This window comes from Drosophila eugracilis, unplaced genomic scaffold, assembly GCF_018153835.1.
Source record: "Drosophila eugracilis isolate 14026-0451.02 unplaced genomic scaffold, ASM1815383v1 contig_616, whole genome shotgun sequence".
Taxonomy (NCBI): Eukaryota; Metazoa; Arthropoda; class Insecta; order Diptera; family Drosophilidae; genus Drosophila; species Drosophila eugracilis.
The window spans coordinates 1,181,880-1,195,041 of record NW_024573499.1 but is presented as its reverse complement, the minus strand read 5'-3'; the positions used below and the strand labels follow the sequence as shown (position 1 = coordinate 1,195,041).

Below are 13,162 nucleotides of genomic sequence, written 5' to 3'. Positions count from 1 at the left end.
TACGAGCAACCGAATCAACGTCGAATCAAAGGCCAAATCTTAGTGTTCGACCAATATTGATTTATCCTTCTGTGACAAGGCTTGGATTTTATGTTTTTTGCAGGACGAAGGACAGCAACAACACGCCACTCAAGTGCTGCTGACAACTGTCGTAGGAAAAGCATTTGTGGTAAGAGTGGGAGGGGACGACAGCTGGCTATTATATATCACACTTTTTGTGTGCTCTCAACCAACAGAGGCCACAAAGTCCTCGACGTCCTGCTGCCCCATAAATGTATCTGTATCCGTGCTATCTGTATCCGTATCTCAGTCCCTGTGTTTATCTAAGCGGCGAGCAATAGAGCCAACAAAAGGTACAAAAGCCAAAGCAAAAAGAAGAGGAGTGTGAAAGTGAGAAGGAAGGGGGGATTCACCGACTGGCAACGGATGAGTTATAGCCGAGCTTCAGATACGCCGATAATGATGAATGTTTGAGCGGAGCAGCGAGAACACAAATAAACAATTATCATCCGTTGGCGGAGCCAGCAAAAAAGTGGCAACACTCTAAGCGGAAGATTTATATATAAAGATATGCACTGAGAGAAATAAGGGTTAACTTGATGGAAATAGGAAACAACTACCTTTGAAATAGTGCCACCTATAACATTATGTTATGAAACCATTTAAGTTCAGACTATTTCTTAGGTAACTTAAAAGTTGCTAGCACTAATTTCTCTCAGTGCACCCCAAACAACATCAAAGGTAGTCTGTCCATCAGCTGTTCCAAATCCAGATGAAGATCATATCGCCATCAAATAATTGCGTTACTAACAAAATTTGTGTCACACGTTTTGAGGCTTCCCTGCCACCGATTGCCTGTCATGTGTTTTTGATTCTGTTTCCGTTTTTTTTCCTCCTTTTTTTTAGTTTTAATTTCAACAAATTAGCGACATAATGAAACGCTTAATTAAAATAACAAGCCAAGGCAACAAAAGCGAGAATGATTCCAGACAGCCGACACGCAAGTAACAACAATAATAATAACAAGTTAAAACAACATTTATTCTAAACAATTTGGCGTGGCATGATTGATGGCTGGCATGACGGAGATTATGATGATGGTGATGATGATGAGTACTTCTAGACTGCGAATCGCTAATAAAAAGGCCAAAAGCGCCGCAATTGAATGTCGACGGCGGTCGAGGAAATTGGCCCCATCAGTGCAGACGCAGAGCTGCCCTCGAAACGAAGTCATCAAAGGAAAAGCCATTTTCCCGTTTCCACTCGCTTACTCATTTATTCATTCGGTTAGTTAGCCAGTCCAGAGGAGACTGGCCCATTGATTGCTAGTCTTCCGGTGGGCGGGTTTTTTCGGGGGCCTTCGGTCACGAATTAATATTAAACTTGGTCTGCTGTCCAAACAATGTCTGGCCAAAATAGAAAAGAGTCCACTAATAATGACCAAATGGCACGCGATGGTCAAAAGTGCACATAATCGGTACGGGAGTGCCATCGATCAGCTGTTTTATTACGCAAAATAAGGCTAACTAGGGGTTAGTGACTACTTTTTAAAGAAACTCTAAAACAGGAAACTTGAAATTCAAATTAATGAAGTGAAAAACTCTTCTTAAAAAGCGAAAAACTGCCAAGAACTTTTTCATAAAACTCCCAAAAACTCCTCATAAGCCAAAGTCCGACTGATTTATGTCCAACATTATGTGGGACAAACACAAACCTAGTTTGGGTCAGGAAAATTAATAAACTTGCTCGCAAATTGAAAAAAACGGCCTTAAAAAAGGGACAACGGGCACAAAAACAGGAAGGAAGAGGAAAAAAAAACAAATAAAAAAGGCAGAGGAAAGCGAGGGTCCTGCAGGATGGACATGGGATGAAACCGAGGCGTGGCATCCATCAAAAGTCACTCGGGAACATGTGTATCGGATGCTCCAGCCTCTTTTCATGGCTCTTCCACTCGCTCTCTCTCTCTTCCTCTCTGTGATGGAATCAACCCACGTACCTCGCCTCTTCCCCTCGACGCCCTCAACGATTTTCATCGTACTGCATGTGACCAGAATTCTATTCTTCTTTTTTTATTTCGGCTATTTTGGAAATTCTCATGCCACGCGCTGCTCTCAATGCCTCCCACTTGAATTTCCAATTCGATTTCCCCCTGCACAGCCAGAAATTCTCAGATTGGGTTGTTCTTTGAAATTATCAACTTAATCCCAGGCAGTGTTAAATCTTCTTTTGAATCAGAAAAATAAATATATATGTTTTCTAAATAAATAATTATCAGGTTAAGTTCTAAGTTATTTCTCGCGGTGTGAGCACACGCTGGCCGCATGAAACCGAAAGTGAAAATGAAAATGAAAATGGCTTTCAGCATCGACAAGACCGCGAAGCATTCGAATCAATCTAGACACGGCGACAAAATTCATGTGACTAGCGATCGGTTAACGTTAATTAATGGACGACTAGGGGATACCCTGTAAAAGGAAAGAGCTAGGAGTTATTTATGGGAATAAGTTGACTAACTTCAAAGTTGACTTCATTTTGAAACTCTTTTCCACTTTCTGGATTTTGTTTTTAGTTTTACATCTTTATACCAATCAAATACTAAATCTAAGTTAAAGCTCTCTCAATCCTTAACTAACTTACTCACTCTCCCCTACAGGGTATTCCCTGGCACATGAAAATAGACCTCGCACAACCTATTCCACTTGATTCCGCCGATTCCCCCGAGGCTCTGTGTAAACAATTTTTTATTGAATTAGACGAAACAGAGCGGAATCGGATGGAAAAGTGAAAAAAAGTGGAATAGGCTGGTGACAAAAAACAAGAGGCGAGCGAATATTAAAATAATATTAGATCCATGCGGACTGCGTGGGAGAACCATCCCCCTGGCCACGGGTCACATGTTGCAAGTGGAGCAAGAAGAAGCAGAGCCGCAAGCAGCGAAATAAATAAAAGAATTAATGAAAGAAAGAGAGGAGAAGAGAAGAGAAGAAAAGAGTCCAAAGATTTATGCTTTCCCCTGATCCGATTATAGTCAAGCGGTTTGTCGCCCGATGTCGAGCACGGCAAATTATCATTAATATAAATAGCTGAGATCGCTAGATGGCTAGATCGCCGGAATTTGTTTATCTAGCGCCCAGCTAGATCTGTAAGAACTTAGCACATTAATTTCAAAGACTTTAGGCCTTGGCATTGCTCCAGCTCACGTAGGCCAAAAGGGGGGTGTGCAGATGGAGAGGTGACCCTCCATCGGAAGGGGTAAGGATATCTATGAGATGTATCTATGTCGTCATCGTTTTGTCTTAAGATTCTAGAATCTGCTGAATTGAGTGTCTAAATATAAAAAGCATCGAAAACAGTTTAATTAAATAGTGTCATCAAGGCTTAGGGAAAACATAGTTTTTTATGTAGAAATATATGTTTAAAGAAGACTATCAATTAAATAGTTTATTGGGTATAAAAAGTGGTTTGATTAATCTACCAAGATACCAATACCCATGAAACACTTTCACTTTAATCCCCCACTCTCTTCCTTAGCTTGTTTACTCCTTCACGACGACTGTAAAAATGTTCTCTCCCCGTTATTCTAATAGACCTCCTTTTCCAGAATTCTTTCATTTCTCTATCCGAGCGAGTCGTGTTTGTCTTCTTTATTGTCTTCGACAGCGGCTTGTGTCAACTTTGGGACCAAAAGTTCTTTAGTTTTATGCGTAGTTGGCGTGTTTTCCTCAATTTCCATCGACTTTTGTCTGCCTTTCGTGGCCGACGCTTTGACGCCCTTAAATGTCAAAGAAGAAACAAAAAACATTTCCATTTTGATAACCCGACTCGGTCTTTGAGCTTCTCATGGCCGCTCTCTACTTGCGTAATTTGCAATTACGATGGAAAACTTTGCCCACCCTCTAAGGCTTTTCGGCCCACCAGGCTCCAGACTTGAGACCCTGTGTACTCGAATATTTGCCAGCCGTTTGCGCCCCAAATTATGCAATGCCAAATGTTTGGGCCTGATAAGATCCTTGTCTCTCTCCCACTCCCACTCCCTCTCCCTCTCATTTATCTCTTTGTTTTTTAGCTGCGGTCTCAGTTTCTCTTTCTCCACCCAAAACTCAAAAACTGATTTCCTTTTTTTTGATTTAGTTTAGTTTTTCGATTCAATAACTTAACATTCAAGTTATCGATAAAATTACTGTTTTAAACTTCGATATCGATTAAATTTCACAAAGGAAACCATTTTAAGGCGATTTTAAATCTCTAAATTTGCATTTAAGAACGAAAAAGAGAAAGGAACAACCTCCGGGGAGACTCCAACTCTGTCAACCTCTCCTCCTTTGTTCTTTTATCGCTGAAAACATGAGTTGAAGCAACAAAGCAAGAACCTGGCATTAAAGAAGACGCCGCCACCTGGAGACAATTTACCAGATAGCAGTATTGCCTGCAATCGCTCTCCGAATTTCGCATAACGGTACACGTGCCGCCCCCACCTGAAAATCTCACACCTCAGAAGTTCCACGCTCAGCTGTTTTCAGATTTTCTGGTGCAAGCAGGAACTTGTTACCCACGCCCTGGACAAAAAAAGAAATGTGGGTGGGTGGAAACTTTGACAACTCCGTCATTTCACTCACAATGCGGCCTACTTTTAGGCTCAGAAAGAGAGAATTACTCTCTTTATCGCCAGTAACTTCTCTTGAGCATGCGGCCTACGAGGGACCTTGAACTCGAAATTTTTTCATCAACCTCTCGGCTTTCACTTTCGCTTTCGCCGCATTATGTAATCCTCCGGGGAGAGCGTGGAAGAGCGGAAAAGAGAGAGCCATTTAGGCTCGTGCAATGGCATGGAAAATGAGCAAAACTTTCACTTTCACCAGTCAACGGCACACACACTCGCACACTCGCAGAGAGAGAAAAGAACATGGAGAAAGTGAGAGAGAGAGAGAGAGAATGTTTGGGGTACAGAAAAAAATAAAAGGCAAACACAAATGCGACGCAAAAATATTTGCAGGAACAACAAAACATATGATGATGTTGCCATTGTTGTTCTTGTTGTTGTTTTGTTTATTCCGATTTTCCCCCCTTGTTTTTCCTGTTAAATCGAAGTGCCATAAAAAACAAAGCTCAGCGAACAAACAAATAAATTTTGTAATAGGCGGCACGGAGGTGAAATTGATTTGCCTTTTGCTGGGGCTTTTTATTGTCCGACAAATGTCAGGGACGGCCCCCGAAAAAGTATGCTAGGTAATTGTCACATCATCATGAGGGGATGTCGGAGAGGGATGGGGGGTTCGAGTAGGGCAGGGGTGGGTGTTTAGTAAGGGGGTGTTCCTGGTACATTTCTGGCCAAATCGCTCGGCACGTGTATTTATAGCTGTGGCTTGGAGGAGGAAAGCCAGGAATCGGGGATTTCCCTGACCCCAAATAGGGCCCAAAAATAAAAGCGGAAAACGAGTGCTTGCTACACAGGAAAATCAGTAATGTTCCTTTTATTGTTACTCCATTATTTGAATGCTATAATTCATTTATTACAACAAGATCTAGAATCTAGAACCCTCATTATAGCTTACACTGCTTTTTATAAGACTTCCCTACAAACATGTAAAGCTACTCCCCCACAGCTTTAATTCATTTCATTATTAAAGAAAATATGAGTTTCCAACACATTTTCTCTTTGTGTACACGAAAGAAGGTATTAAATCTACCAAAACTGAGCAGTTAGGAGGGAAGCCTGTGTGAGGGGGAAAGACCAGATGAATAATGCTGATGTTTATGGCCGCACTCGCCTGTCTTGGGCAACTTTAAAATTATGGAAAAAGAAAATACATTTCGTGAGCTAAATTACGCAATTTGCTGGCCGAAGGACGAATGGCCCTGCCAGGAGCAGGTGGAAGCGGAAATAAACAGGTAAGCAAACGCACACGCACACTCACACTTACACACACACACACAGGAGACACGCGTTCAGTTCGTTGACTTCCGTTTGAGAGGGAAAATTTGAGCCCCCGTTAGATTGGCCACCCCAGAAAAATCAAAAAGAAGGGAAACTCCCACTCCTCCTTTTCGCTCATCTTTGTTCCTCCTGCTTTCACCGCTTTCTCCCACCTTTTCCAAGAGCCATTCACATTTCTCCGTTAAGTGTCAATTACATTGACGTTTATTCAAATATGCAACGCACGGCCAGGGATACTCGACATTAGAAGAAAGAACTAAGGAAGGAACAGGAAAATAATTCCAATGCGTAAGGAAAACCCTCAAGTTGAGAAGAAGGGAAAGTAGGAAAAGCAGGAAAACTCCCTGGCTGCGTGTGTCCCCCCCTCACCGCCGCCGAAAAAGTCACCTCTTTGCGTGTGATCTTCGGGCGGATTTATCGGGTTTTATTGTGCGTATCACACAAGGCCTTGCCTTGGCATTTGCCGCAGATATATGTTAATATGGTAATCCGGCACTTTCCCTCAGCCTCAGACCGCTCTTAACCCTCTGGCACCCCCACAGCGGGCCAAGAACTGAGCACTCCATCAACTTTTAAAGCCTGTTCTTAAAGCGGCTTCCCATCAAATTATGAACTGCCTGGGCAAACGAGAGCCTGGCCCATCAAAATGAGCTTACAATGGCGATGAAAGTTGGCTATAATTTAACTAAAAGCCCAGGATTGAACTTGATATGAGTTTTCTATCGCATGAGGTCTCTTGTCTAATAGAAATTGTAATCAGACTAGGAAAATGTAACTTGACTGCTTTATGTTTTTATGTTTCCTTTAAATATTTTAAATTTTGTCTAAAATTTCTCGCAGTGCTTTCTCAAGCAATTGCTTTGCAATTCGATAACCCAGAAGATCCATTTTTGATGCTGGCAAATTTACAACGTTTACGTTCCGTTTGTCCGAATGAGCTTGGCTTTTCCAACGCAAATTTTATGCGCAGCATAAAAGCGTTTTCATGTGCAATCAAACCCGGGAACAGGGAGCAGGATAAATAAGGAGAGTGCCCAAGATGCTGTCCTATCAGCGGCAGCAACAAGCCAATCAAAATGCAATTTCCACTCGTGCACAGGACATAATTTAACGACACACATGTGGAGCTGTAACAAGCTTTTCCCCCGCTTTTCCTCTGCTTTTCCCCTGCTTTTCCTCTGTTTTTCCTCTGCTTTCCCTAACATTTCCATCAAGGTAGAAATAATAAATATGCAAACAAGTTGATTCAGCGGGCTCAGCTGTGACTATGAATTTGTCATTTTGTTGGCGCATCAGCAGGAATGATGAAAATATTTATACAAATAATGGTCGGGCGACGCTCGTTGCGTATACGCAGTGTTGACGTTGATGGGGTCACAGCACACAGTACACAGCACACAGCAGATATAAAGATAAAGATAAAGAGCCGGCGACTTCATCAAAACTGAATCAGCTGCCAGGTTGTGCGATAAGCAAACACTTGCCCAAGGATACGAAAAACTCATCCATAAACTGGCTTTTCCGTTTCGACTTTCCAAATTAAATTCCTTAAGAAGAGAGAGAGACAAAAACCTCCCCTACATCAATGTCAGAATGGTTGAAAATTCCACTCTTCTTACCTTCGAATCGTGATGGGCTTACACGTGTGTAAAATGTTTTCCCTCAACTCCTCCTGGATTTCCCAGGCTTCCCGAGAGTGCTGCCAAGTTAAAGTCTTGCCCCATTCGCAGTTAATTATCCTGACGTCAGAGCGTCCACTTGAGGCCGCCCGGAAATCAACAAACATTTCCGCTCAGCTTTCGGGATTGCAGGCCAAACAGGCAGCATTAGCATAATAAATTGGCCCGCCTTGCTTTATCGAAGGTTAGTGAATAACTTCATCGCTTAGCCGCATTAATAACGCGGCTTTAATAAGGACTTGCCCAAGGATTCCGCCAACGAACTGGTGCCGACTACGTGACCAGATAACTAAGCCCTATCGCTGGTAGGAAAAGCAGGGAAAATTTATAAGGGACGTTATTCTTCATTCGGGGAAACACAGAGAAAAACTGAATATTGATAAAGGTTTGGAAGAATCATAAAAAATAAATTCAAATTTCCATAATAAAAAGGTCATAAATGGTTATAGAAGTTACCTATCTCTTTTGACCCCTGAACCTAGTCCCTTTTTCTCCAAGTGCAGATGTTCTTTCGCCACCAGGAATAGTTCCCCCACTCCACATATCTGTAGGCCATTGTAGCAGCCTTTTGGTAATTGTGCGGCCATAAATCTCTCCTTTGGCTTACTGCACTGGCTTCGGGGCAATTTAACGCCTGTCCGGGTGTTGCCTCCGCGGGCCATTCCCTTAAAGAGACACCGGAGGCGGGATGGGAATGGATGTCCAGGTGCGGATTGAGTGGAAAATCGATCGGAGGCAATTAAGGTCAAAAAGGAAAGCAGGAAAGAACGGCGAAACTGCCCTCAACTTTTTCAATTAGCCAGGTGACCGAAGTTATCGCTCGGAAGAAATCAAAATCAAAATCAAAATTACGACCACGCAAACATCAAAACCCCTCCAGCAAGAAGGGAAGTGAAAGCAAGGAAAAACTCTGGGCTCTGGGCTCTGGGCTGGGGGAAAACAAACTTCGGGAACCCTTTCCCAGAAGGAGAAGCCGTCAATAATCCCGATTAGAGCATGTGTATATGAAATATTTATGCTGCGGTCTGCAAATGGAATTTCTCTACGAAAAGGTCGTCCCCGGAAAACATGAATAATGGATGGGAAATACAAAGAAAACTCTTTAAATCGGTTTAAAGTCATCTGGCCATCTTCCAGTTCATTTTATGGCAGGTCGGGCAATCATAATGAAATCCCCTTTTATTGCCCCAAAGTATGCCGCACGCACTTTTGGGCCTGGAATGATTTTTATTCCACGGCTCCTTGCTGTCCTTAATTTATTGTTTTAATTTTTAGTCGCACGGCCACAAAATGGCGTCCAGAGCTCTGCAAAAATCCGGCAAAACTTTCGGGCAAAGTGTTAAGAACTCGTGTAAATTCCATTAGGGCTAGAAAGTTTAAGGGCAAGGAAAGAAAGGAGAAAGGGGTGGCAGTGCCAGCCGAAGGCTCTGTCAAGTGCGATAAATCAGGAAAGGCAGGAGCAGGCAGACAAGTGAGAGAAAATTCGGTAATTAAAAGCAACGCGTGGCTGGAATTATGCAAGGACTACGGCTGTAAGCTATCAAAATGCAAATTTCCTCCAGGAAAACAAGGAAAACAAGGAAAACCCATCCCCAAAAAAAAAAACAAAACAAAACATCAACTAATCAATGTTAATTGGTTTGGCGTGGGAAATTCGCAAGTTACTCGTCGCTTTTCTTGGCTTTGCCAGAATGTGAGAATCTATAAATATGCAGCGGCAATTACGCATCTGAAACAGATTGCACCGCTCCCAAAGATAAGCGACCTTGAGCCAGCTGCCAACTGAGTGACAAGCTCATTAGGCGGAGAGAGAGTGAGAGAGGAGGGAGAGAGAGGGATCAGCTCGCTCTGCACTGGGAGAAAACAGAGTGGAAAGCGGAATAATGTAAATATTAATCTGTTTTTGGTGAAAGGGAATTCACTTTTTACTTTATCTTTAATAGAAGTTAAGCTCTGCCCCCCAAAAGGTTCAAAAATTATAATTATCATCCCTTCAGAACTTAACCTACTTAGCATTCATATTTCATTATTTTCCGTGTGGCTATTATCACGTGTCTGTTGCGTCATGAGGAAAACTGTTATCACAGAGTTAGTAAATCAAGCCCAGCCCAGAGTAAATGAAAACAACATCATCCTCTGTTACAGAGAAGGTGGGAGCTTCCCGAAAGGTAAACAAAGTTCAAAGAGCCTCTTCGGTTGGCAGTCTTTCAAAGGCTCTCGCACTCTCACCCTCTCTCTTTCTCTTCGCTTGTGTTATGTAGTTTTCATTCAATTAGGAAAACAGAAAACAACAACTGCCAAAGCATCAAAAACAAATGGGGCTACTACTTACAAGCCAAACCAATAGATTTGTTGACATCTTAAAGGCACACGAGTGGAAAACGAATAGGGAAATAGTAAGGGAAATCAGACACTAGCAGCTGAGGGGGGATCAAAGGGGGAAAAACATCAAAGGAAATTGCAGAAATATTTAAATTTAAGCTTAAACTATTAATAAATACATAGTTTCCTCTCAGTTAGTCCCATTAATTTCTATCCCATTTCCCTGCAAACCCTCTAAATGACTCCCTTTCCCTGCTGTTTTAATTTTCCCTCCCTTTTACATAAACCCCTCACGCATTGCGTTACACAATCGATTTGTAAGAAGTCCAATCAGGAATTGAACAATTGAATCAACTTGATTGACGCAGTTAAAAGAACAATAAAGACACGAGGGAAATGAATAAAGTAGGGGAACACCGAGAAGGGGGAGGGCTAATCACATGTTGTGTGAATTAAAAGCAAATTGTCAGCATTCATTTGCACCGCATCACTGCATTCGTCATCATGTGCGGGTAAGCGGTGGAGTAAGGAGTGCACAGAGAGAAATTACTTTGTAAATTAAGATATGAATTATACTTTGAGTAACTTTAAGCCCCTAAAGTTAAGATACTTTTTCTTTGCGTGTACAAAAACGAACATTCAGTGAAAGTTTTTGATGTTTCCAACCAGGCTAATTCCCTTATAATCTGATGATAAACTGATGAATTAACGAATTTATATGAAACCCAACACGAGTCTCTAAACGCACAATTAAAAATGAATTTGTACTTTTGGTAAAACAACCGAACCCGCCTTTTGAAAGAGAGAACCGAATGTTTTTTTCTCTTCATTTTTGTTTGGAAAGCAGGCAAGTGTGAAACTCGAAAAAAAGTCTAATAAAATAACAAAAAAAATACCGAACAATGCACAAATATTTGCTCATACAGGCTTAAATTAGGTAAATACAGTAACGTGCGGGGTACTTACCAGTCGAGCTGAAAAAGGGGGCGGCTTGAGTGGAAGGGGGCGGTTCAGAGGTGCTTCTTCATTAGAGACATTGTTAATTTATTATTCATTGCTGACCCGCACGTGGACTCACGCAACGTCCGTTAAAGTGAAATAAAATAAAATATATTATATGGAAAACGCGAAAAACACGAAAGTAAAAACGCAAATGGAAAAGCCACGGAATGGAGCTGTTTTGTTGCTCAAAAAACGAATAAAATATCGAATGGATTATGATTGTGGAAATTGGGGAGATGCTAATTTGGCTCTGTTATCAAATGGAAAATCTGGGCCAACGCCCACGCATTCGGTGACAATTCAATAAATGACGGATTAGAAAACCAAATCGATGCGAAAAAAAAAACAGAGAGAGAGAGGAAAAGCTTACATAAAGCGCCAACTGAGGCGCAGAATTCTTTATGCAAATGTCGAGCACACGCACCACCCACCGCACCACTCCCCACCGCCCCACTCAAGGCTGTTCTAGAGAGGGGGAAATTAAATTCGGTCGATTAAAATTGGCAGGAATAAAGGGAATTTCACTTCCCGCTTGGCGGCCTAATTAAAAGATAAAAAACGAATTGTAATGAGCAAATATCCGGCATTGTTCCGGTTCAATAGAAAATCCCGCCCCAAGTTGGCTCAATTCGGTCTCGGACCCGTTCTTCTGCGATTAGTATATATACGATATAAAGTATATGAAATCTGACTGACTCACCTTATGACGTAGTTAACGCAGACAACGCTCTGCGGCTTTAGCTTGTCGTAGACGATCGTGGCCTGGCTAAGAATCCAGCAGTAGCCGCCGTATTTTCCCAGGAATCTGTACCGGGATGTCTCACCCTGGCCCTTGCTCAGCACTGGAAAATACAAACATAAATCAGGGAATTAGTTGTGGATATTAAATGCCATAAATTAGTTAAAAGCTCTTAAGTAAATGTGGTTCAAGTTCTGGTTTAGGCTAGCCCCATGCTCTTGACAGGGAAATCATATTACAATCGCATATTCAGCGCCACCACAAAAACAATAAACAGAATCTTCTGCGGTCTAACCACTCCTCCCCGTCCACTGAGAGTGTCATAATCGGGGAGCCATGGAGCTCTTGAACCAGATAAAATTAGAATCGGTTACATTTTGGTTACTCCTACAGATCTCTTGGCCAGGAAGTGTTATCATGGTTACAGAGGTGGTGATAGCAGCTCAGCTACACAGGGAGAATCTTTGCTAGCTGATTAGACTTTAAAGTATGCAATTTTTGATATATCTTCATTAAAATCTGCATCTTTTTGAATGTAAAGGATATGTAAACAACTGCATATTAACTAGCTAAGTCTAACTAACTAAGCAGGCCCTAATCAAGAATGCTATGCCTACATCGGAATATCTTTTTCATTCCAGTGTTTTTTCTGCTGGTTGGCAAATTGTCAAGTCTCAAATTACGGCGCCGAAAGCGCTGGGGCATAAAAATTAAATAATAGCAACTGGCTGCGTGGGGCACAAGCAGTGGGGGCGTGGCAGGGGAGGTCTTAGGCATTTTCAATGAGACTTTTGGCTTGGGCAGGGAGAAAAGAGAAAACGTTGCCAAGTAATTTGGCTCAACGAGGACGCCACATAAACTCGATTTTAATTAAAAGCGCCTACCAAACCTGCAGAAAAAAAGCAGGAATAAAATAAATATCAAGGACCAACCACACTCTCACACACACACACACACTCGTAGGTAGGGGCGTTTATCTGTGTTTCTGTGACAGCTTCCTTGCCCCAAAATCATTTCAATCAAATTTTTATGGACGCCACTGGCAGCGACAAGAACATTAAATAAATGATGAAAATTCATAGGAATTCGGGCTAGCAAAGCAATTGAAATTCATGGATGCTCTTAGCTCTGAGGTCCAGCTTGCGGGATTGGCTTAAGTGCAGAGGTCACAGGTGCGCCGAACAGGGTCATATCCTGCTTAAGTCCCGGCAATAAAAAAGAATTTACATAAAAAACGCCGAAAATTAATTGAATTACTAAAGTTTGAAAGTACCTTTGTTGCAATTAAACCGCAGAAATATAATTTGTATTACGCTTTCAGTCTTTCAATCCAAAAAGTAACAAAAATCAAGGACTTTCCTCATGAAACGCACTGTGGCAGAGGATAAACCTTAAGGAAAACAATCTTCGTCTCACTCTGATTCATTCCTTTAGTTATTCATTCAGTTAATTCGAAATCAGCAGCAGAAAATTAGTTTTTCCTTT

At 41.8% G+C, this 13,162-nt stretch overlaps 1 protein-coding gene across 1 annotated transcript in view; it reads right to left on the bottom strand.

Annotated features, from left to right (window-relative positions):
* Window positions 1-13,162, bottom strand: part of LOC108111333 (protein similar) — a 59,714-nt gene that overhangs the window by 27,949 nt on the left and 18,603 nt on the right. Inside the window, 1 exon segment of the mRNA XM_017220754.2 lies at window positions 11,639-11,780. Coding sequence (XP_017076243.2) covers window positions 11,639-11,780 — 142 coding nt within the window.